We start from the raw sequence: 26139 nt of genomic DNA, 5'->3' as shown, positions 1-26139 counted from the left end.
TGGGAACATGTCGCCTTAGCTGTGAACATGTGCACTGGGCAACTCAAAATTTGCTCAGCTCTGTGGCAGTCTGTGAGCAACTGCTAAACGGACCTCAAATGCTGGTTTTGGGATTACAGATTTTAGCAAGTAAACTTGCAAAGAAAGAATCAGAGAATAGTGGGAATGAATCCTACCTTTTATCGGTGTCTTTGTTGTGTAAAATGTGATGATAGTTTGACTCTCCCCATCCCCCAGTTGTGAGGGGATGTTATTTTACCTAAATATTGCCAAGCAATTTTAAAAAATAAAATTCAAACATACTTCAGATATATGTTTATAATTCATATATGTTTGTACTACTATCATTAGATAAGGCTCAAAACTCGGTGTACACTTAAAGTGAGGTTTATATAAATCCATATTCAAATAGTCTTTAGCATTTCTATTTTTTTATCCAGTTGTCAGGACCGATCAAACCGTCATTGAGCGGGGCGGTTATTTTTTTAGATGACTCAGTGCTGTTATTTTCTTATTGTTGATACTTTGCATTAGTGCTTATGTCTTTGTTTGTTTGTTTTTGAGAGAAGAGCTCACTCTGCCACCCAGGCTGGAGTGCAGTGGCACGATCATAGCTCACTGCAGCCTCCACCTCCTGGGCTCAAATGATTGTCCCACCTCAGCCCACCACACCCAGCTAATTTTTGTATTTTTTTGTAGAGATAAGTTTTACTATATTGCTCAAGCTGGTCTCAAACTCCTGGGCTCAAGCCATCTGCCTGCCTCCCAGAGTGCTGGGATTACAGGTGAGAGCCACCATGCCCCGCCCCACCAGTACTTAGGTCTTTAATGAGTGGTTTCTACAGGTACCATTTGTCAGATACCAGTTTTTGAGGGTTAAATTAAAACTGGATAGAATCCATAAATCCACATAAGTATAGATAAATTTCAGTACATTGCAGCACAGCATTCAGCTAGTTTAAACACCACTGTCATCTTCTATGATTGTGGAATTCCCATTCTTTCAGGATACCTTGAATATAGGGCACAACTTATGAAGGTCTAATTTAGCAGGCCTAGTGAGTACATACGTGTATCTTACTGAAAACAAGACACTGGATTCTAAGATGTACCATCAAGAAAAAAAATACTGCCAATTATGATTATAAGATGCCATCCTTTTAAGACATATTCTTTTTCAGAGATATGAAAATGTAAAAAATGTGTTTTGGGAATTACTGAAAATATGACAGTAAAGATTGCTAAAGCCTATCACTTGAGAAGGATTATGGTTTAGTGGTTAATCTGGTGCCAGATTGCCTGGGTTTGGATCTTGTCTGCTGCTTATTCGCAAACTTTATTAGTTGTGATTTTCAGTGAATTATTCATTATATCTGTGCCTTAGTTTAAATATTAAATGAATTAATAAATGTAAAGTATTTAACCCAGTGCCTTACCCTCAAGTGTTAGTCTTGTTGTAATAGAAATAAATATAGAACATCTTTTTTTATTTTTACATCTCAGTGAGTTTTTTACACAGTCTGCTTTGGAGGTCACTATTCTATTCAATTCAAATTCTATAGTAGTCTTAGATAATGCAGGCAAATTCTACTTGAAAAAATATGCCTTGTTTAATTTCCTTTGATATGATTTAAGAAATAAACACGCTTCAACTTTGTCGTTTTCTGCCTATAAAGGGATGTGGAATATTACAGTCAAAGGTTTACTGAGTAAAATAAAAAGTTTGTTTTCTAAAAGTTTCTTTTTGCTTACTTGTAATTGCTTTTATTGTTAAGTCTTACTTTAATTGTTCAATAATGATAGCAGGCTTTGAAGTCTTATATTGTTATATTGTGTCAATCTATATAAGTGGAGTCTTCATTTAAAGAAAGAACCAGTTCTTGAAATATGCAATTAAAGTTAAAACACCTTGAAGCAAAATCTTGCTTCCCATTCCAGATACAGTCACAACTATCAAATGAGCAAGTCACAAGCAACAAGAAGTTCCAGTAGGTCTTTGAGGTGGCACCATATGAGCTAACAAAGTAAAAGTGAGAAGTGGTGACTTTTTCAGCACCAGATTTAGGCTGTAGGAAAACCAGTCACCCAAGAGGGAGGGGAAAACTGAAACCAGCAGGTGCTTTCACCATCATGGCAGATCTGCCATGGAAATGGTGGTGCCCCTATTTTTGTCTGCAGGGATACTGACCCCAAAGGAGGTCATACAGTTCGTGATGATACTGGGATTAAGCTCAGGCTCACTCCTTGGGTTTTGTTATTCCACAACTAATGTTAATTCTACCATCACTTTAGAGATGCTGACTTTCATATCCAGTGTCCTCTGCTGACAGTTTCTTCTACTTCACTTTCTAAGATTTCCTAGCATTTTTGGAGTCTGTTTTGTAATACCCTTATTTAAATGCTTATTTTTGCAAGATATTGTGGTCTTTTTTTGGATCTGAATAATTGTACTAATTTCTTTTTCTCCTAGTGTTCTTTTTTTTTTTTTTGAGATGGAGTCTCCCTGTGTCACCCAGGCTGGAGTGCAGTGGCCAGATCTCGGCTCACTGCAAGCTCCGCCTCCCGGGTTCACGCCATTCTCCTGCCTCAGCCTCCCGAGTAGCTGGGACTACAGGCGCCCGCCACCTCGCCCAGCTAGTTTTTTGCATTTTTTAGTAGAGGCAGGGTTTCACTGTGTTAGCCAGGATGGTCTTGATCTCCTGACCTCGTGATCCGCCCGTCTTGGCCTCCCAAAGTGCTGGGATTACAGGCTTGAGCCACCGTGCCCGGCCTCTCTTAGTGTTCTGTTGAGAAAACAAGTTGAGTGAGGCTTTGAATATTTAGAACTTAACATTTCATTTACAGTAGAAAGTAAACTAAGTGGCAAACAGACTGGGAAAAATTGAAGTTACATAAAATGTGGTTCATATAAATCTAAAGAGCTCAAATTTATGGGGAGATTTCTAATAGGCAAAGGACGTAAACATAATTCACATGAAGAAAGTAAAATAATATTAGTCAAAGAAACACAACAGTTTTTAAATACTATTTTATACCTGCTGAAACGGAAACACACACACAATACCTAATCCTAGCAATGGTTTGGTAATTTATTGGGGACATTACAAACAGTCCTCTTTTTTTAAAAAAAATAACTATATGGCAACATGAAGTGAACTATAAAGTTCTTAATAAACTTTAATTCAGACTCCTACACTAGCACATTTTGTTTAAAACGTTATTGAAGGCCGGGCGCGGTGGCTCAAGCCTGTAATCCCAGCACTTTGGGAGGCCGAGACGGGCGGATCACGAGGTCAGGAGATCCAGACCATCGTGGCTAACACGGTGAAACCCCGTCTCTACTAAAAAATGCAAAAAACTAGCTGGGCGAGGTGGCGGGCGCCTGTAGTCCCAGCTACTCGGGAGGCTGAGGCAGGAGAATGGCCTAAACCCGGGAGGCGGAGCTTGCAGTGAGTTGAGATCCGGCCACTGCACTCCAGCCTGGGAGACAGAGCGAGACTCCATCTTAAAAAAAAAAAAAAGAAAAAAAAAAGTTATTGAATAGCATGTGTACAAATATGTTCATGTCTGCCTTATTTTAAGTAGGAAAACTTATTTAGGTTATCAATCTAAATGAGATACAGTCATTAAAAAGGTAAAAAGAAAACACAACTTATACTATATATACTTACAACTTATATATCAGCATATGTATTTTATATATACTGTATGTACTTTTTATATGTATAGTTATATATATTTTTATATGTTTTGATAGCTTATACATATTTATATTATACAAAGGAAGGAATATGCAGAAATCAAAATTATGAATGACTTGGGATGCTGGGATTGTGATTATTAAATTTTATTTTTAATTTCAAGAAAACATAATTTCTGCTTGTGTTCTGTAGTTCTTTTTCTATCATTATCTTGTAAAAAATATTTACAGGGTGTGGACTTCTCTCTTTCCCATTAGAGATACTTTTGAAACTCCAAAGGTCTTTCCTCATTCTTTTTTTATCCTAAGCAACGATGATCAGTTGTCTTGGTTGTTTGGTTGTTTGTTTGTTTAGATGCCCAGGCTGGAGCACAATGGTGCAATTTCAGCTCACTGCAACCTCTGCCTCCTGGGTGCAAGCAATTCTCCAGCCTCAGCCTCCTGAGTAACTGGGATTACAGGCGTGTGCCACCAAGCATGGCTAACTTTTGTATTTCAGTAGAGACAAGGCTTCATCTTGTTGGCCAGGCTGGTGTTGAACTCGTGACTTCAGGTGATCTGCCCACCTCCTAAATTGTCATTTTTAATTCAATATTGTTAACATCATTTAGGGAATAACTTGTTTTACTTTGAGATTAGGAGGCACCCCAAAACATTAATATGTGTTTATTTTTAAAATATTTTATTATAGTATAATACACATACAGAAAAGCATATTAAGAATAAATTTAAAGTGTCAGAAATTGTTACTAAAGCACACACTGACTGGGTGCAGTGTCTCACACCTATAATCCCAGCACTTTTTTTTTTTTTTTTTTTTTGAGACAGGGTCTCCCTATGTTGCCCAAGTTGATCTCAAACTCCTGGGCTCAAGTGGTCCTCCCACCTTGGCCTCCCAAAGTGTTGGGATTTATAGGCGTGAGTCACTATGCCCAGCCCCCCAAAAGTTAACTACTAGTAGCCTCCTGTTGACTGAAAGCCTTACAGATAACGTAAACAGTTGATTAACTCCATGTTTTGTATGTTACATGTATTTGTTACTGCATTCTTATAATACAGTGCGCTAGAGAAAAGAAAATGTTAAAATCGTAAGGAAAATACATTGACTGTTCATTAAGTGAAGTGGATCATCATGAAGATCTTTATCCTGGTGTCTTTCACATTGAGTAGGCTGTGGAAGAGGGGTTGGTCTTACTGTCTCGGGTGGTAGAGGAAATAGAAGGAGAGGCAGGCTCACTTGGTATAATTTTACGAAAATATATCCTAATTTATGCCTAACTTTTGTGCTTTTTCATTTCTCTTAAGATGCTTCTATGTGGTACTAATAATCTTCCTTCTACTGTTTAGTTTCAGTGTCCATATCATAAAAGGGTCCGTGTTGTAAAATAAGTCAGGCAATCTCAAATAGAACTCTTTGTCAGATTGTCTAATGTCAATTTGTTTCCTGGCTTTGCTTCTTCCACATATTCTTCCTCTGGCACTGATTCAGAAGCACTCATCTCTCAAGTCATCTTCTGTTAATTCCTCTGGTATCAAGTCATCTTCTGTTAATTCCTCTGATGTGATGTCTGTTAGCTCTTGAATTTCAAGATCCATATCTTGAAAGCCTTCACCCCCACCAAATAATCCACAATTTCATTATTTCCTTGATTGACACTGTCATAAATCCTGCGAAGTCATGCGTAAACATCTGGATACAGTTTTCTCCAGCAGGAATTATTGTTTCAGACTTGACAGCTTTCTTAGCTTTTTCTATAACAACAATGGCATAGGCAGTGGTGAAACCCTTCCAGACTTTCATGATGTTCTCCATGAGAGTTGACAGTCTTTTCCATAGAGCAGGGTTCCCCAAACCCCAGGCCACGTGGCAGGTGCCTGAACTCCGCCTCCAGTCAGATCAGTGGCGGCGTTAGATTCTCATAGGAGTGCGAACCCTATTGTGAACTCTGCGTGTGAGGGATCTAGGTTGCCCACTCCTTATGAGAATCTAATGCCTGATGATCTGAGGTGGACCAGTTTCATCTGGAAACCTTCCCCCTTGATTGCACACTGTGCAAAAATTGTCTTCCACAAAACCGGTCCCTGGTGCCAAAAAGGCTGGGGACCACTGCATAGAGCACCATGTGTCCTGAATCCTAAAGGTCCTCTGTGACCCCCGATCTAGAAGTTAAATTGGAGATGTTGTGTTTGAGGACAAGCACCACCTTGACACCTCCATAAGGTTGAACTCATAGGGTTCATAGGTGGCCAGAGAGAGACATTGTCCAGAATCAAAACAACTTTAAAAGGTACTTTACTGCCAGGCACGTGGCTTGCGCCTATGGCCCTAGCTGCTCAGGTGGCTGACATAGTCGGATCACTGAACCCCGGGAGTTCGAGGCTGCAGTGAGCTATGATTGTGCCACTGCACTCCAGCCTGGGCGACAGAGCAATACCCTGTTTCACTTTTTTTTTTTTTAAGCAGTTCTGTATTGGCAAGGTACTTCCTTACAGAACATTGATGGAACCAAGAGGGTTCTCATTTTCCAGACCTTGTACAACCACAAGACTGGTAGCTGGTGTTTATCTTTTCCCTTCAAGGCTCTGGGATTTGCAGCTTTATAGTTAAGGACAGTCCTGATCATAAACCCTACTGCATTTGCGTAAGACAGTAGAGTTAACCTGTCTCTTCCTGCCTTAAATCCTGATGCATTCTTCTCTTTCTTACAAATAAATGTCCTTTGTGGCATTTTTTTTCCAGAATAGGGCACTTTTATTCTCATTAAAAACCTGTACAGGCAAATCAGATATCCTTTCTCCTTAATAATTTTTTCTTTTTCTGGACAGTCTCACTTTGCCACGGAGGCTGGATCACAGTGGCTCAATCGTAGATGGCTCACTGCAGGCTTGACCTCCTGGGCTCAGGTGATCCTCCCACTTCAGGCCACCTCCAGGTAGCTGGGACTGCAGGTGTGTGCGCGCCACCATGCCTGACTAATTTTAAACATTTTTTGTAGAGATCGTGTCTCACCATGGTTGCCCAGGCTGTTCTCAAACTCCTGGGCTCAAGAGATCCTCCTGCCTCAGCCTCCCAAACTGGGATTACAGGCGTGAGCCATTGCACCTGGCCCTTTCTCATTAATGATTTTTTTTTTTTTTTTTTTTTGAGACGGAGTGTCGCTCTGTGGCCCAGGCTGGAGTGTAGTGACCGGATCCCGGCTCACTGCAAGCTCCGCCTCCCGGGTTCACGCCATTCTCCTGCCTCAGCCTCCCGAGTAGCTGGGACTACAGGCGCCCGCCACCTCGCCCGGCTAGTTTTTTGTATTTTTTAGTAGAGATGGGCTTTCACCATGTTAGCCAGGATGGTCTCGATCTCCTGACTTTGTGATCCGCCCGTCTCGGCCTCCCAAAGTGCTGGGATTACAGGCTTGAGCCACCGCGCCCGGCCTCATTAATGATTTTCTTAATGGCCTCTGGGAACTCGTCTGCAGCCTGTTGGTAGACAGAAGCTGCTTCTCTGTTATCTTATCATTTTAAAGCCAAACCTGTTTCTAAAATTATCAGACCATCGTTTGCTTGCATTAAATTCTCCAACTTTAGATCCTTCACCTTCTTTTTGCTTTAAGTTATCGTATAGTGACATCATTTTTTCTCAAATCATTTTAGAGTCTGTAGTCTTGTAGCAATCCTGCACTCACATAAAAGATGCATTGGCAATACAAGATAAAAGGTATTTCACAAAATATGAAAGGTTTTCATGCTGGTGTAGCTATTACAGTGACAGCTTTGTGAATTTCCTTTTATTTTATTTTGTTTTATTTTTACAATGGTCTTTATGATGGATGCTTCTTTAAATGATGGGCAACCATAGTTGCAGAGCTCAATCTAAGGTACTCATCAAGCAATTCAACTTTTTCTTGTAATGTCACAACTTTGCTTCTTGGGAGCGCTTCCAGCATCTCTAGTGACATTTTGTAATGGTCCCATGGTGTTACTCAGGGTGTACAGTATTGCACTAAACAGGACAGAAAATACTCAAAAACCAAGAGAGATCACTTTTTACTGCAATAAGCAATTTACTGGAGCAGCAAACTACTCACACTGAAACAACTAGCATCATAGAGCTTTTTTTTTTCTGAGACAGAGTCTTACTCTGTTGCCCAGGCTGAAGTGCAGTGGCATGATCTTGGCTCGCTGCAACCCCGGCTTCCAGGTTCAAGCGATTCTCCTGCGTCAGCCTCCTGAGTAGCTGGGATTACAAGTGCAAGCCACCATGCCTAATTTTTTGTATTTTTGGTAGAGACGGGGGTTTTACCATGTTGGCTAGGCTGGTCTCGAACTCCTAACCTCAAGTGATCCACCTGCCTCGGCCTCTCAAAGGGCTGGGATTACAGGCATCCCTGGCCGCATCATAGAGCATTTTAAGCAAACTTGCAACACTTGAGGAGACCGCAGTAGCAACAAGAGATGGCTATGAAATTGTGACACAGAATAGTATGTACTGTAGTTAAGTTTATGCAGTTAGGATCCAACTGCAGAGGCACCACGTGTTGTATGTGCATGTTTTGATAAATTTTAACTTTACATTTTAACTAGGCTTGTTAACATGGTAGTAAATGATAAAGTAGACTATTCTCTACATATATATTATGCACTTATGACATAACTGACATAACTAACTTTTAAGTTTTTTTTTAATATTTCTGGGCTATGTGGTTTATCTGAGTTTCTTCAAATTGTCGTAAACCTCCAAAAAATTTTCCAGTAGATTTGTTGAAAAAAATCTGCATGTAAGTGAACCCACGCAGTTCAAACTCATAACATTGAAGGATCAGCTATAAATAGAGTCCAAGAGAAGATGTGTTTTTGCTTCTCTATAGGTAAAGGGTAACTGAAACCTGAACCTTCAATGTCTGTCTCCCAATTAAGTTTGTTTTTTGTTTTCTGCCACAAGCTCAGCTATTACTGTGATAGGCAGAAGCCTAGGCATTTAAAGAAATCAACATTGTTAAAGCAAGCCCTGTTTACCCAGTCTAGTTCAGTCCCAGAAGAGTGTGATGAGTTGCCTTAAAAATTACACAGGCCCACTCCTGGCAAGTGACTTTTTTCAAATACTAAAGACATATTAATTTGATTAGGGCCAGGTGTGGTGGCTCATACCTGTAATCCCAGCACTTTGGGAGGCTGAGCCCAGGGAATTGCTTGAGGCCAGGAGTTTGAGAGGAGCCTGACAACAGAGCAAGACCCACCTGTAAAAAAAAAAAAAAGAAAAAAAAAATGAAAAGTTAGCTGGGCATGGTGGTGCATACCAATGGTCCCACCTAGTCAGGAGGCTAGGCAGGAGGATCACTTGAGACCAGGAGTTCGAGACTGCAGTGAACTATGATCATGCTACTTTACTCCAGCCTGGGGTGACAGAGTGAGACCCAGTCTCTTAAAAAAAGAGAGAAATTCTGGCACATGCTACAATATGAATGAACCTTGAAGACATTATGCTTGGTGAAATAAGCCAGTCACGAAAGGACAAATACTTTATGATTTTGCTTCTGCGAGGTACCTAGAGTGGTCACATTTCTCGAGATGAGAAGTAGAATGGTGGTTGCCAGGTCTAGGGGCTGGGGAGAGTGGAGAGTTAGTACTTAATGAGTACAGTTTCAGCTGGGGAAGACGAAAAAGTTCTGGAGATGAATGGTGGTGATGCTTGCACAATGATGTGAATGTTCTTAATGCCGTAGAGTTGTACACTTCATAATGGCTAGTGCTTACTTCAGCAGCACATATGCTAAAATTGAAATGATACAGGGAAGATTAACCAAAACACAAAAAGGTTAAAATGGTGGATTTTATGTTACGTATGTTTTACCACAGTTTTTAAAAATGAAGGAAAAAAGTGCTTAGAAATGGGGACAGTGTGGGTATATTAGGGTAGAAAACAAAAGAATATGAAGTCACCTGCCTGTATAATTTGTTTTTCATGTTTTTTTTTGAGACAGAGTCTGGCTCTGTCACCCAAGCAGGAGGGCAGTGGCGTGATCTTAGCTCACTGCAAGCTCCACCTCCCGAGTTCACGCCATTCTCCTGACTAAGCTTCACAAGTAGCTGGGACTACAGACGCCCGCCATCACACCCGGCTAATTTTCTATTTTTAGTAGAGACGGGGTTTCACCATGTTAGTCAGGATGGTCTCGATCTCCTGACCTTGTAATCCTCCCGCCTCGGCCTCCCAATGTGCTGCGATTACAGGCATGAGCCACTGTGCCCGGCTATAATTTTTAAGGTAACTCATCAAACCATTTTGAGAGTATGGAGAAAGGAATATATTATTAAAATGCTAAGTATGTTATTCCTTTTTTATTTGAGACGGAGTCTCGCTCTGTCGCCCGGGCTGGAGTGCAGTGGCCAGATCTCAGCTCACTGCAAGCTCCGCCTCCCGGGTTGACGCCATTCTCCTGCCTCAACCTCCGGAGTAGCTGGGACTACAGGCGCCCGCCACCTCGCCCGGTTAGTTTTTTGTATTTTTTAGTAGAGACGGGGTTTCACCGTGTTAGCCAGGATAGTCTCCATCTCCTGACCTCGTGATCCGCCCGTCTCAGCCTCCCAAAGTGCTGGGATTACAGGCTTGAGCCACCGCGCCCGGCCAAGTATGTTATTCCTAAAGACTATTTCAGGATCTGGAAAATTGAAAATACCTACAGTAAAACCTTAACAATTTACACCAAATGCAGAAAGGATTATTTAAATCAGTGTAACATTTACATTGATTTTTTTTAAAGCAGGTTTTTCCAAGTGCATACTAGGTAACAAACTGTGTATGTAACAAAATAATGTTGGCTTGTAGAAAGGTCTTTGAGGTCTTTTTTGATGAGTATGTAAGAATTTAAAATTAAAGCATTTGATTATTGAGCACCTTAATAGTTGTGCAAATACTTCATTGAATGAAATTTAACAGATGTTTCTAAAGTACTTATAGGCCAGGCGCCGTGGCTCACGTCTGGAATCCCAGCAGTTTGGGAGGCCCAAGCAGGCAGATCGCGTAAGGTCAGTTGTTCAAGACCAGCCTGGCCAACATGGTGAAACCCCATCTCTACTAAAAATACAAAAATTAGCCAGGCGTGGTGGTACGTGCCTGTAATCCCAGGTACTAGGGAGGCTGAGACAGGGGAATCGCATAAACTGGGGATGTGGAGGTTGCAGTGAGCCGAGATCATGCCACTGCACTCCATCCTGGGCAACAGAGTGAGACTCCATCTCAAAACAAAACAAAAATAATAAAGTACTTATAGAGAACTTCTGTTGCTCTTCAAATAAATCTGAATACACCATTCCTGAGCAAACCTTTATTTTTCTAGATTAGAAATAAACAGAGCTGTAATTTATTTGCGGTCTAATGGTTTAGTGGTATCTGAGTTTGATGAGGTTTTCTCTATAGTTTTATGCTTTGAGTCTTTATGTTCTGACTATTAACAGATATCTCAGAAATTATGCCAATGAAATACTCCTGTTGTGTTTTTTACCAAACAGTTACCGGTATATAGATCAAAAATGCCTACGGTCATCAGCGAATGTATAGATTTTGACTTGCATTATTTTATAGGCCAAATGAAGACTAAGCATGCCATAGTATAGTAATGTTTTGAATGCCTGATATAGATACTAAATACTGTGTTTTTAATATGTGGGTACTAAGTGTTCTATATTTACTGACATTTTATTGTAGTTACTTAATGATTTTTACCCTGAGTCAGCTTCTATTCTAAGAAAGTATATGTGAAAATAGAGGTTAGCCATCAAATAGAAGTTGAAATGTGAAATTTGGACATTTGTGAATTTTGATGTTCAGGTTTATCTTTTTCTGCATTGGGAAAAACGTTTTTTCTTTTTAATTTTAGCAAAAAATCCCAGAAGTGGGATGAAATGAACATCTTGGCGACATATCATCCAGCAGACAAAGACTATGGTTTAATGAAAATAGATGAACCAAGCACTCCTTACCATAGGTAATGTCACATCGACATCATTCCTCTTGTGACTTACTTCCATTTTACATTTAATATGAACTTCTGGATAACAGCTTATTTGAATTTGTTTTATTGTAGATTAGCGTATTTGAATTTGTTTTATTGTAGATTTGTTACTGGAGCACTGGTGAATTCAGTAACCTTACTGCAATTTGTTTAGTAATTGTATAAGTGATGTGTAACTTGAAAATTATGGAACCCATTCTTTACATTATGATAGTAGTAAATGTTTATTTGTTGCACCTCAGTGGTTGCTAGCTACTAATAGTGCACATATTAGTTTTAACTTTCATGAAAGGAAGATGAGATAGGGGCTTGTTTGCTTCCCAAGTAGAAATCTGGGGTTTACTCAGTCTCTTTGCAGAGAAGCATAACTGCATGGATGGTAACTCGTTTTTAACCCACTGAAAGATAGGTGGTCATTATTACTGTTTATGTCTTTATTTCTTAACTTAATGTAATACTGTTGTTCAGATATTACATGTAATTTTTGGCAATTTCATTGAGTCTCAGAATTTTCTAAATGAACTGTGAAATTACATTATGCAGCAGTAACGAGTATGAAGACAAAAATAATGCAATAAGCATTATGAGAAGATGAAGATTCTAAATAAGTATAGATACCTAATTAAGGTAATACCTTGGGCCGGGCGCTGTGGCTCCTGCCTGTAATCCCAGCACTTTGGGAGGCTGAAGCGGGCGGATCACCTGTGGTCAGGTATTCGAGACCAGCCTGGCCAACATGTGAAACCCCATCTCTACTAAAAAAAAAATACAAAAATTAGCTGGGCTTGGTGGCGGGCGCCTGTAATCCCAGCTACTCGGGAGGCTAAGGCAGGAGAATTGCTTGAACCTGGGAGGCGGAGGTTGCAGTGAGCCAAGATCGCGCCATTGCACTCTAGCCTGGGCAACAAGAGCAAAACACTGTCTCAAAAAAAAAAAAAAAGATAATACCTTGGCTGGGCATGGTGACTCGTGCCTATACTCCCAGCACTTTGAGATTACAGAGGCAGAGGTGGGAATATTGCTTCAGGCCAGGAGATCAAGATCAGCCTAAGCAACATAGTAAGACTCTTTCTGTCTACAAAAAAAGAAAAAGAAAAAGAAAAAAGTTATGCCCTACCTACCTTGTATTGAAAAAAATAAAAGATTTCCAAGATTAAAATATTTTGTCATTGAATTAAGACAGCATAAATCCAGAAGTTACCATTAAAATAGAGTTAACTGCAGTTTCCATTTGTTCTGTAATGAAAGAAGAAAGAGTTAAGAACTACTGTATTTTAAGTCAGTGGGTGAAGACTTTGGAAGATAATTTGAAATAACCTGTTACTAACAAAAACAGTAAAAATAAAAAACATGAAGATATTAAAGATTGTGATGAGCATAAAAAGAAATAATGAAATAGGTACAGATGCTGAAACTCAATACTAATGAAAGCTGAGTGAAAAAATACACATTTTTTATGGTATATATGTATATACCATGGACTATATATAAAAAGGAGCAAAATAATGGCATTCACAGCAACCTGGATGGAGTTGGAGACCATTACTCTAAGTGAAGTAACCCAGGAATGGAAAACCAGACCTCGTATGTTCTCACTTACAAGCAGGAGCTAAGCTATGAGGACACAAAGGCATCAGAATTTGATACAGTGGACTTTGGGGATAGGGGTGGGAGGGGTGAAGCGGGGCGAGGGATAAAAGACCACACATTGGGTACAGTGTACATTGCTCGGGTGATGGGTGCACCACAATCTCAGAAGTCACCACTGAGGAACTTACCCATGTAACCAAACACCACTTATTTCCCAAAAACCTATTGAAATAAAAAGAGGGGAAGAAAAACAATAAAATTACAATTAGTTAAAAAAAAACGCATGTTAAAAAGAGGTTTATATTCTTATTTTTCTCCTAAATTGCAGGTATATACTTTAAAAATCTTCCAAAAAAAAATAAAAAAAGATACAAGATCTCACTGTGTTACCCAGTGCAGTGACTATTAACGGGCACAGTCATGGCACACTACAGCCTGGAACTCCCAACTCAAGTGATCCTCCCTCCTCTGCCTCCTGAGTAGCTGACTGTGGGCACACACCACCGTGCCTGACTTCTAAAATGTGTGTTAAAACCTTTATTGTGCCAGGTGTGGTGGCTTAAGCCTGTAATCCCAGCACTTTGGGAGGCCGAGACGGGCGGATCACGAGGTCAGGAGATCGAGACCATCCTGGCTAACATGGTGAAACCCCCGTCTCTACTAAAAAATACAAAAAAAACTAGCCAGGCAAGGTGGCGGGCGCCTGTAGTCCCAGCTACTCGGGAGGCTGAGGCAGGAGAACGGTGTGAACCCGGGAGGCGAACTTGCAGTGAGCTGAGATCCGGCCACTGCCCTCCAGCTTGGGGGACAGAGTGAGACTCCGTCTCAAAAAAAAAACCTTTATTGTACCAGAATCCAAAATCAGAGTGTTCTTTCTTTTTATTAAATGTAGTGGCCGTCCCTCACTTGTGTTCTTTCTTTTTATTAAATGTAGTGGCCGTCCCTCTCTTGTATAAGTATTCTAAGAGAATTAAGATCAGACCTGATTTTAAAAAATAGTTGATGCCAGCTGCAGTGGCTCAACATAATCTCAGCACTTTGGGAGCCTGAAGCAGGAGGATCACTTAGCCTCCCAAAGAACTCTTTTTTTTTTTTTTTTTTTTTTTTTTTTTTTTTGAGACGGAGTCTCACTCTGTCACCCAGGCTGGAGAGCAGTGGCACAATCTCGGCTCACTGCAATCTCTGTGTGTCAGGTTCAAGAGATTCTCCTGCCTCAGCCTCCCAAGTAGCTGGGATTACAGGCACCCAGTACAATGCCCAGCTAATTTTTATATTTTTAGTATTGACAGGGTTTCACCATGTTAGCCAAGCTGGTCTCGAACTCCTGACTTCAAGTGAGCCACGTGCCTCAGCCTCCCAAAGTGCTGGGATTACAGGCATGAGCCACCACGCCCTTCCCCAAAGAACTCTTGCCCAGGAGTTCAAGACCAACCTGGGCAACAGAGTAAGACTCTTACCTCCACAAAAAAATTTTTAAAATTTGGCTAGGCGCAGCAGCTCATGCTTGTAATCCCAGCACTTTGGGAGGCCAAGGCAGGTGGATCACCTGAGGTCAGGAGTTCAAGACCAGCCTGGCCAACATGGTGAAACCTTGTTTCTACTGAAAATACGTAACAATTTCCAGGTGTGGTGGTGGGCGCCTGTAATCCCAACTAGGGAGGCTGAGGCAGGACAATCACTTGAACCTGGGAGGCAGAGGTTGCAGTGAGCTGAGATCGCGCCATTGCACTCCAGCCTGGGCAACCAGAGCGAAACTCTGTCTCAAAATAAGTAAAATTATCCAGAGGTAGTGGTGTGTACCTGTAGTCCCAGCTACCTAGGAGGCTGAGGCAGGAGGATTGTTTGAGCCCAGGAGGTTGAAGCTGCAGTTAGCCATGATCACATCATTGCACTCCAACCTGGATGACAGAGGGAGACCTTGTCTCTAAAGAGAAAGAAAAAAAGATTTTCAAAATAGCTATGGCCATTATTTTTTGACTTTTTATAAATATAATTTGAATGGTAGATATTTGCCATTCAAATAACCAGAGAAGTTATTTGGTCCCTAAGTAATTGAGGCTGTGTGTATGCAGAGATACCTGTGCCCTGCTTTTGTCAGTTCATTGCTCAGTTTTATCATTTCTTTCCATGACTTTTTTTTTTTCTTTTTCAGAGTTTTATTTGACCAGCCATGGTAGCTCACCCTTGTAATCCCAGCACTTTAGGAGGCTAAGGTGGGAGGATTGCTTGGGCTCAGGAATTGGAGATGAGCCTGGGCAACATAGAGAGACCCTGTCTCTACAAAAAATAAAAAGAATTAAGCCAGGAATGGTAGCACATGCCTGTAGTCCCAACTACACAAGAGGTTTAGGTGGGAGTATCACTTGAGCCCGGGAAGTCGAGGCTGTAGTGAGCCATGATGGTGCCACTGCGCTCCTGGGTGACAGAGTGAGACCCTGTCTCAAAAAAAAAAATAGTTTTATTTAACTGAAGATACTTTTTATAGAAACATCATGTCTTATTACCTAAGAATCTCACAGTTAGTATACAAGAAGTTATTGCTTCTATATACATGTATATATGTAAACATAATTCAGTAAATTTTACAACTAGAATTTTCTATAGAACAATTCTATGAATTAACAAAATGTTTATTTTACCCTATTCTGCCTAATTAAACTCAATAATATAGATCCGTTTATTTCAACTTCCCTTACAAAAAAAGAGCATCATCTAAACTGTAGGACTTGTCACCTTAATTAACCAGGAAATGTATAAACTGGTAGTATTTTATAAATAGCAGAGTTCTGCTTTATATACTTTCCAGTGGCTTAAGAATTAAGGATGCCCATTTTTGCACTGAAGTGTGGAGCAGATTTTTCATTAGAGGGTAGAGTGAGAAAGTTAAATCACTTGTAAACTTCCAGAACTAGGTCTTTGGGATATAATTTTGTTATTTCACTCAGTCTTGTATCTGCATAGATCTTTTGTCTCTATCTTAAGATTGATGTAGAAATGCATGTTCTAAAACCAGACAGTGATTTATTTTGCAGTACTTGTTCCTTCCCACTGGATGGAATAATTGGAACTTTGTAGTAATTTTTTTTTTCCAGATCATTTATGTTTTCAGTACAGTTGTTCCTCATTATCCATGGGGGTTTCAGGACCTCCCTCAGATACCAAAATCCTCAGTCAAGTCTCTGGTATACAGTGGCATTGTAGATGCATATAATTATGCACATCCTCCTTTATATTTTAAATCATCTCTATGTTACTTACATTACCTAATAAAATGTAAATGCTCTGCAAATAGTTGTTACACACTGTACCATTTAGGGAATAATGATAAGAAAAAAGTCTACATGTTTAGTACAGATGAAATTTTTCTTTTCTCCGGCTCTTTTCAATCCACAGTTGGTTGAATTTATGGATGTGGATCCTATGGATATCGCAGGCAGACTGTATTTATGTTATTTTTTTTCAATCATTTGGAGTCTTTTCTTGATTGGGTGCTATACTTTTAAGTATTTGTATTGAATAGGAACTATATAAAGTTAAATCTCAAAGATAACAACAGAGCTATAAATACATTGATAAGTAGGTTGAGAGAATTGTTTTTCTACCTTGTTTTTGTGGCTGAAAATTTATGTTTCAGGTATTAATTACAATATGCTTGTCATACTAGTATGATGGGTGATGATGAAGATGCGTGTAGTGACACTGAGACCACTGAAGCCATGGCGCCAGACATCTTAGCCAAGAAGTAAGTACTGATGACTGGAGCACAGTTTCACTCAGGCTGTTTTTAATTGTGCAGAGTTAAAAGCATTCTACATTGCTTTCCCTGTATAAGCGGAAAGAAAAGGCTGTTTATCAACATTTTTTTTTTTTTTTTTTGAGGCGGAGTCTCACTCTGTCACCCAGGCTGGAGTGCAGTGGCCGGATCTCAGCTCACTGCAAGCTCCGCCTTCCAGGTTTACGCCATTCTCCTGCCTTAGCCTCCCGAGTAGCTGGGACTACAGGCGCCCGCCACCTCACCCAGCTAGTTTTTTGTATTTTTTAGTAGAGACGGGGTTTCACCGTGTTAGCCAGGATGATCTCGATCTCCTGACCTCGTGATCCGCCCGTCTCGGCCTCCCAAAGTGCTGGGATTACAGGCTTGAGCCACCGCGCCCGGCCTATCAACATTTTTTATGCCAACTTTTTTTTCCTTTTTTTCCCCTTTTTTCACCTTCTGAGTCACCAACTTTTATCGTCTTGTCTCTTGATTAAAATCAAGGTATGTAGGTGGCAGGAAGACCAGCGTACCTGAACTTGGGATACTGAAATGTGTCACTTCCCTGTGGATGTTTTTATTTGTTTTTTTTGAGACAGAGTCTCGCCCTGTCACTCAGGGTGGAGTGCAGTGGTGTGATCTCAACTCGCTGCAACTTCCACCTCCCAAGTTCAAGCAGTTCTCATGCCTCAGCCTCCCCAGTAGTAGCTGGGGTTACAGGGACATGCCACCACTCCTGGCTAATTTTTGTATTTTTAGTAGAGATGGGGTTTTGCCATATTGGCCAGGCTGGTCTCGAACCCTTGATCTTAAGAGATCCACCGGCCTAGCCTCCCAAAGTTCTGGGATTACAGGGGTGAACCACCATGGCTGGCCCCTGCCTCCTGTTTTTAACGGTAGCAGTGAGAAAGGCAAACGTAAGTTAATTCATGAAAGCACTCTTCCTTTACTACTTATTGATTTCTAACACCCATTCCACTGTTCTTGTTGCTTACTCGTTTCTATGCCCATTTCTACTCTTTTTATTCCTTTTTTCTTTCTTTTTTTTTTTTTTGAGACAGGGCCTTATTCTGTCACTCAGGCTGGAATACAGAGGCGCAATCACAGCTCATTGCAACCTCAAACTCCTGGGTTTAGCAAGTCCTCCCACCTCTGCCTTCCGAATAGCTAGGACCACAGGCGTGTACCGTCATGCCCAGCCCATTTCTGCTCTCTTGCTTTTTATTTTCCTCATCAGGTTATAGCTAGCACATAATGATCTTCAGATGTTTTTGTAAGAATGAGCAGTTGAATAAGGCTCTTAAATAATATCAAAACCTCACTGTTAATTTCTTTTCACATGATGTTTGCATAGGTTAGCTGCTGCTGAAGGCTTGGAGCCAAAGTATCGGATTCAGGAACAAGAAAGCAGTGGAGAGGAGGATAGTGACCTCTCACCTGAAGAACGAGGTAGTTTATGTCCTTTACTTTTTGCAGCATGATGCTAGTACTTTTTGCTAAGATAAATCCATTATTTGGAAGATGAGCAAATGGTTTTCATTTTGGGGACACAGAGTGGGGGAAAATGAAAGCAACATCTTTAAAATTTAGATGCTACTTGTGTATTTTGTTGTGTAACAGTATTTTACCCCTGATTTCAAGAATATGGGGAAGTATTACCATCTTTAAAGTAATTATAAGTATTATTTTCTTTGTACTTTTTAGTGCAGAGTAGATACTCAGTGAATACTTTTTAAATTAATGCTTTTCAAGTCATTGCGTGTTTGGATGGTCTTCAAGTGGATAGCTGAAAGAGCTAATTTCCCAAATGCTTATGTTTTTTCTGTTGTTAGACAGTGGTGCAGCTTCACAAATGAACCAACATGATGCAGAGTGAAGGTCTTTATTAGGTCCCATCAATCAAAAGGAGCAGTAGCGTCATAGGAAAGGAGACAGAGACAGCCCTCCCCTTCACAGGGATGGAAGAGGGTCTTGTAGGCTATTCAGCACATACACATTTAAGGCATTGCTGCCTGCTCATGCTTTGTTTCCACAAGTAAAAGTGGTTACCTATGGAGGCTGCGAGAAAAGGAATATGTCTTATCTTGTTGCATTTTATACTTTTTGATTTATGTGAATGTGTAATCTTCTCAAGAATTAAAAAATTGTATATAGTTTATTTGCAACTATTTTTAAAGGAAAATCCAAGCCTGTGGGTAGAGGGGAAAGATATAAGAAAAGCACATACTCACAAAAAAGAGGAAGAAGGAAAATACGGTAGAAACCTTCCTGAAGTGTTGCAGCGTAGGGACTACCTATCCTGTGAAGAAACTGAGAAACTTTAGAACGAAGTCTCTGGATCTTTGTCGTGTAGCTGCTAAGGTATCATTTGCTAGTCTTTCCTGTCGTCTTCAGAATATAGCCTGTTCAACAGAGCTATGATGGTCTGAGCCTAATACTTGTACGAGAGAAATTTTACATGTAGCATATTCTCAAGTTGTGTTATATCTCTTCAACTTTCAGTGACTTCCAATTTATTTTCCCAAAATACACCCCAAAAGATCCTTGAAAAGTATTTCAAATAGAAATAGTTTTGGAGTTTGTTTCCTCGTTACTCTTTAAAAACATGATCTATTGAGAATAAGGAATTTTTTGTTAATGTATACTGTCAGTTTTAATTGAGGGATTTTTTTCTCAAGTTGTAATTCCACGAGTCAACCGGCAGGGGGAGCCATTTGACTATAATTTCAGTAATTCATGTTCTACTGGTGGGGTTGTTAATTGAATTATATAGATGTTACATGGCTGACAAATTGTTGTCTATTGACAGTAGACAGCTTAGGGAGAAAATTGTCACTCACAGCATAGCAATTAAGATTATTGTCTATGGAGACAAACCTAAGTTTGTGCTCCAGGTGTGCTACTTGGCTAATTTGCATAATTTCTCTGAGCCTCAGTTTTCTCATTTCTAAATTGGGAGCTGTAAAAATATTTTGGTGACTACTAAATGAGTTAAAACAGTTAAAGCACTTAGCACTGATCTTGGCATATTGTGAGGACTCACTAAATATTAACATATAACAACTTCAGATATTCCCCCATAAAAAGTAAAAGTAGGTATAAAAAGAATAATTCACTTGTTATGTCCATATAGTCTACCTTAACCTTTTTAAATGTTAGTTATGACTTAATAAAGAATCATGATGGCCGGGCGCGGTGGCTCACGCCTGTAATCCCAGCACTTTGGGAGGCTGAGGCAGGAGGATCTCTTGAGGCCAGGAGTTTGAGACCAGCCTGGCCAACATGGTGAAACCTCACCTCTACTAAAACTAGAAAAATTAGCCAGGCGTGGTGTTGTGCGCCTCTAATCCCAGCTACTCGGTAGGCTGGGGCACAAGAATCGCTTGAACCTGGGAGGTGGAGGTTGGTCCCACCTAGTGAACCGGTATCATGCCACTGCACTCCAGCCTGGGTGACAGAGTGAGACTTTATCTTAAATAAATAAATAATCATGATGCACAGTTTGAAAAACACTGGCTCATACTGAGAAAATAATAGAACAAATGCACAATATATTATATATATATGTCTTACAAACATTGAAAATTGCTGATGTACCTTCACAAAATAAAAACAAACCAAAAGAAACATTGAAAACATAAAGGAAGGAAATCAGAAATCTGTAACCAAGAATAGGGGATTAAATTATAACTCAATAACTTGTAACGATTTAAAAACTATATAAATCATTATGTACATGGCAGAATGTTTACTGTATGTTCATATACTTTATTGTCTAAACTGGATAACTATTACAGTTCTTTTTTTTTTTTTTTTTTTTTTTTTTGTGAGACAGAGTCCTGCTCTGTTGCCCAGGCTGGAGAGCAGTGGTCCGATCTCTGCTCATTGCAACCTCTGTCTCCCGGATTCAAGTGATCCTCCTGCCTCAGCCTCCTGAGTAGCTGGGATTACAGATGCGCGCCACCACGCCCAGCAAATTTTTTGTATTTTTAGTAGAGACGGGGTTTCACCGTGTTAGCCAGGATGGTCTCGAACTCCTGACCTCGTGATCTGCCTGCCTTGGCCTCCCAAAGTGCTGGGATTGCAGGCATGAGCCACTGCGCTTGGCCTTTAGTATAAGTTTTAAAAATACAAGTATAGAGGCTGGGCGCGGTGGCTCAAGCCTGTAATCCCAGCACTTTGGGAGGCTGAGACCTGCGGATCATGAGGTCAGGAGATCAAGACCATCCTGGCTAACGTGGTGAAACCCCGTCTCTAGTAAAAAATACAAAAACCTAGCCAGGCGAGGTGGCGGGCGCCTGTAGTCCCAGCTACTCAGGAGGCTGAGGCAGGAGAATGGCGTAAACCTGGGAGGCGGAGCTTGCAGTGAGCTGAGATACGGCCACTGCACTCCAGCCTGGGTGACAGAGTGAGACTCCGTCTCAAAAAAAAAAAAAAAAAAAATACAAGTATAGATATTGATAAAAGCTTAGGGAATTAAGAAAGTACTGGCCAGGTGTGGTGGCTCACACTTGTAATCCCAGTGCTTTGGGAGGCCAAGGCAGGTGGATCACTTGAGGTCAGGAGTTCAAGACCAGCCTGACCTACATGGTGAAACCCCGTCTCTGGTAAAAAAACAAAGAGAAAGTACTTTGGAGGCCAGGTGTGGTGGCATGCACCTGTAGTTCCAGCTGCTTGGGAGACTGAGGTGGGAGGACTGCTTGAGCCCAGAAGTTGGAAGCCATCCTGGGCAACAGTGAGATCTCATCTCTGAAAATTAAAATTTTTAAAAAAGAAGAAAGTACTTTAAATACCCTTATTGAGGGTCTCTGCTTTTTAAAAAATAAATTAATTTTTGAGCTAGGGTCTCGCTTGTCAACCCAGGCTGGAGTGCAATGGCATAGTTGCAACTAACTGCAGTCTCAGCCTTCTGAGCTCAGCCAGTCCTTCCATCTCAACCTTTCCAGTAGCTGGGACCACAGTCGTGTACCACCACGCCCAGCTAATTTTTTAAAATTTTTTTGTAAAGATAGGGTCTTGCCTTGTTGCCCAGGCTGGTCCTGAACTCCTGGGATTACAGGCATGAGCCCCAGCATCCAGACTTTGCGCTTTTTTGACATTGAAATATTTTAATGAAATTTTTAATAAAACAATGGTGAAGCTGGGCGTGGTGGCTCATGCCTGTAATCCCAGCACTTTGGGAGGCCAAGGCAGGTGGATCACCTGAGGTCAGGAGTTCAAGACCAGCCTGGCCAACATGGTGAAACTCCATCTCTACTAAAACACAAAAATTAGCTGGTAGTAGTGGCACATGCCTGTGATCCCAGCTACTCGGGAGGCTGAGGCAGGAGAATCACTTAAACCCAGGAGGCTAAGGTTGCAGTGAGCCAAGGTCGTGCCATTGCACTCCAGCCTGGGCAACAAGAGTGAAACTCCATCGCAAAAAAAAAGAAAAAAATAAAACAACGGTGAATGATTTTAAATAGCTGGCAATTTTATATTGGCCCCCCCCTTTTCTGTTGTTGCTTTTTTTTTTTTTAATTTTCTGATCTAAGGAAGTTAAAAACCTTAAAATTATGTATTCATAACTAGTTCCTCTTTAAAGAGCAACTGTTAATAAAATGTGATCAGTTGTGTTGAATTGCTGCCAGCTTTATGTTTCTATGGTGAAGACTAGAATGAAAGAATAATTTGGAGTCACTTCATCATTACTTTATAATAGGTTTTTCTTAAAATTACTCTGAAAATGAGGTTATGTTTTTAGCCAGCAATATCTTAAATCATGGCACTTTCTTAACAGGTAAGAATTATTTTAAAGGATTTTTTCTTAATTATAAAAATAGAAGATAATAAAATATTAAAACTACTTCATTGTTCCTTGACTCAGAATTAACCACTGTTAATTGCTGAGTCTTATTTTTCTCTCTGTGTGTGTATGTGACAGGCATTGTACATAATACATATAGTATATGGTATTGTAACTCGTTTTTTTTTTTCACCATTTAACTCTTTCTGGATGATTTTCCCATAGCTTTAATCTTTCTTCACAAATACAATTTCTAATGGCTGGATATATTCCTATTCTTCCATCGAGATGAATGCCAGATAGTAAATATTTTAAATTTTGCAGGCCCAGTGGTCTCTATTACGAACTACTCAACTCTGCCATTGAACACAAAAGCAACCTTAAACATGACAAAAACAAATGAGCATGACTGTTTCAATAAAATTTTATTTATAAAACAGGCGTGGGCCAATCCTTGAGATCAGACTTCCTAAGTTTACGTTTTTCATCTTACAGAAAAAAAGCGACAATTTGAAATGAAAAGGAAGCTTCACTACAATGAAGGACTCAATATCAAACTAGCTAGACAATTAATTTCAAAAGACCTACATGATGATGATGAAGATGAAGAAATGTTAGAGACTGCAGATGGAGAAAGCATGAATACGGAAGAATCAAATCAAGGTTAGATGTTTGGAAAATGTCACTGAGACTTTTGTGATGCTCTGTGTCTAAGATCATAGACTTTATTTTGCTTTAAACTTGTGAAAAAAACAAAATTTTGCTGAGATTCACTTTATTATACCAAATACTTCTAAAATTTTAACCCCCGTGGCCAATTTCAGAATAATAAAGTTTTTATACCCAGAGTTGATTTGATTTTAGACCATATGTTTTATTATATGGTTTTCTTATGGTTTACTTGCCTTTAGGCCAGGATGTTTGTCTTCATATTAAGCTATATTTTGTTTTGAAAACGTTTAAAATTTTTTAAATGAAGCATGTTTTTAGTATGGAATATTTGTTTTTACATCCCTTTAGGTACAAAATACGTCATATCTTTCTAATGCGGATTCTTTTGACTACTGGATTCACAAGTTATTTAACTGTTTTTGGTTTTGTTTTTATTTTTTTAAGTCTTAGACACCCAGCCCCTGCAGCCTAGCAACTCCTAATCTGTCATAGGAAATAGGTTTTATTTATTTTTTATGAACTGTCATTCTGGTATTTAATGAAGGTGAATCTTCTGCACCACTAATTAAAATTTTTGTGCCCACTACCTACTCCTTGTACTTACAAACTTCATACTTTTCAGTGGAGGTGTAACATTTTATTTGTGGTGCCCAGAGTGGTTAAGTCTTAGGAAATTAAATTATTATTATATTACCATTTTGGTAAGCATTGTATGAAATATGAATAATTCTATGATACAGCGTGATGAGTCACTGTCTCATAGTGTCAGGGTCACAATACTTTTTGTTATTCCATAATATGCTTCAGCCTTTTAGTCTATTTCATATAGCCTTTCATTTCCATTATATACTCCATAGTCTGTTTAACTTATATTAATTTGAGCAAACTTCATCTTAAGTAGTAGCTGTTGTATGTTTCTATTATCCATTTTCATTTTTCTTTTATTTTTTGTTACAGAGGTAGGGTTTTTTGTTTAACGCCATTTCTTTGGAAAAATAACTATGGCATTTTGTCTGTCTCTGCTTATAAGATATTACATTTCACACATTTAGTACATAAATTTTTTTTTTGTTTAAGTTTAATGGAGAATTAAAATTTTGTATTAGCTCAGTGCCTGATTTTTCTTCACTGGAGATGAAGTACACCTTGCAAAGGAGTATATCCTGCTTAGCATTACAAAACCCACAAGAATAGGATAAGACTTAGGGAAATAAGTACCTTATTTATCCCCTACCCTTTTTGGGCCCTTAACATTTTACCAGCTTTTAAGATCTCTGAGTTCTATAGAACCCATTAGTTTTTGGGCAATGTCAGTTTCCTCCCTTCCCCCCTTCTTCCCCCATTCACACAATTCATTGGAGAAAAATGACATGTTTGGACTCTCAGATGATATTTTATAGCTTTGAGGTAATAAATGTATATCTTTTTATAGCTCTGGATATTTGAGTTGTCGTAAACTCTTACCTTTCCAACTGTGATTTACAGAAATGTTCAATCTGAAACCTGTTATCAGAAAGTAGACACTTCTGTTCTTTAGACTGTTTAGGGGAGTATATAGATTCTTCCATTTCAGTCTAAATCAGCCTACATGAAATACACCTTATTTGTTTTTAAAATTTTTATATTTGCTTATCACGCATGCTAGTAGAAGGGAACTTTAGCCGGGGTTGACAAAATATAACAAATTATGTTGACTTTTTCTTTTATCTTTGCAGGATCTACTCCAAGTGACCAACAGCAAAACAAATTACGAAGTTCATAGAAGAGATTTGTTCAACACTGCAGTTGTTTGTTAGATATAAACCCTGTGACTGTAATACATTGCTTCTTGCTCTCCACAATTCATGACTTAAGTACCAAAATGCATACCAGTTATTATATATTGCCAAGAATTAAATGATAAACTTAGAGACTGATTAGACTGAAAATGCCTAATTGATACATATATTCTTGTGCCTAGTACTTTACCACAAATACAGTGTAATATCATCAGTCCAAAACTGCATTACTTTTGTAAAAACACTGGTTAATTTGTATAAGATATATAGCTTTTTATGCTTTAGAAGTTAAACAGTATCTTTGGGGGGGAACTAATTTATTTTCATCACTCTTAACTGTGGTGGTAGCTCTTATAAAGTTTGTTGATCTGTTGTTTTTTTTAAATCAGAAGCTGATTGAACAACAGGATATATAGACTGATAAATATTCAGGCTGAATAGTATTTTAACACTCGTCTTCAACTTGATTTGTTTGTTTAATTGAAAAGAATTATAAGAGTTACTGTCGCATTTTCTGGCCTACTACCTTTTAAATTCCTGTTGAGTTTCTTTGTATTTACAAGGAAAGGACTGAACTTTTTCTCATCAAAACGAGCTTTTTTCCCCACAAATAAATTATCAGGTTAAACTTTCACCAATGTCTGCTCTGTTTTTTGGGTTTCTTTTTTTTTTTTTTAACGTTTTTGGTACACTGGGCAGACTTCAGAGCAGTTTTTTAAAAAATAAATATTCTAATGTAGCTATCTCACCATTCCCTTTAAATACCGGTCTTAACCTCCTGCTTTTATTTCCTACTCCTTTCTACACGTACACACACAATCCTTTACTTTTTATTTCCTACTCCTTTCCACACACAC

At 39.4% G+C, this 26139-nt stretch overlaps 1 protein-coding gene and 1 pseudogene across 2 annotated transcripts in view; both read left to right on the top strand.

Moving 5' to 3' along the window:
- Positions 1-25916, top strand: part of PPP1R2 (protein phosphatase 1 regulatory inhibitor subunit 2) — a 29070-nt gene extending 3154 nt beyond the window's left edge. Inside the window, exons 2-6 of one of the 2 annotated variants that reach the window (XM_023214788.3) lie at positions 11569-11676; positions 16958-17035; positions 18402-18496; positions 23328-23495; positions 25220-25916. In XM_023214788.3, coding sequence (XP_023070556.1) covers positions 11569-11676; positions 16958-17035; positions 18402-18496; positions 23328-23495; positions 25220-25266 — 496 coding nt within the window. In that variant the 3' untranslated portion in view covers positions 25267-25916. Of the gene's footprint in view, positions 1-11568; positions 11677-16957; positions 17036-18401; positions 18500-23327; positions 23496-25219 lie in introns of both variants that reach the window. The other variant, XM_023214787.3, reaches the window with a different exon arrangement.
- On the top strand, positions 18962-19094 carry LOC111544393 (annotated as a pseudogene).
- Positions 25917-26139: the final 223 nt, after the last annotated feature.

This window comes from Piliocolobus tephrosceles, chromosome 2 (assembly GCF_002776525.5).
Source record: "Piliocolobus tephrosceles isolate RC106 chromosome 2, ASM277652v3, whole genome shotgun sequence".
Classification (NCBI taxonomy): domain Eukaryota; kingdom Metazoa; phylum Chordata; class Mammalia; order Primates; family Cercopithecidae; genus Piliocolobus; species Piliocolobus tephrosceles.
Note: the sequence above shows the minus strand (reverse complement) of the source record. Positions and strands in the feature narration are given on the sequence as shown.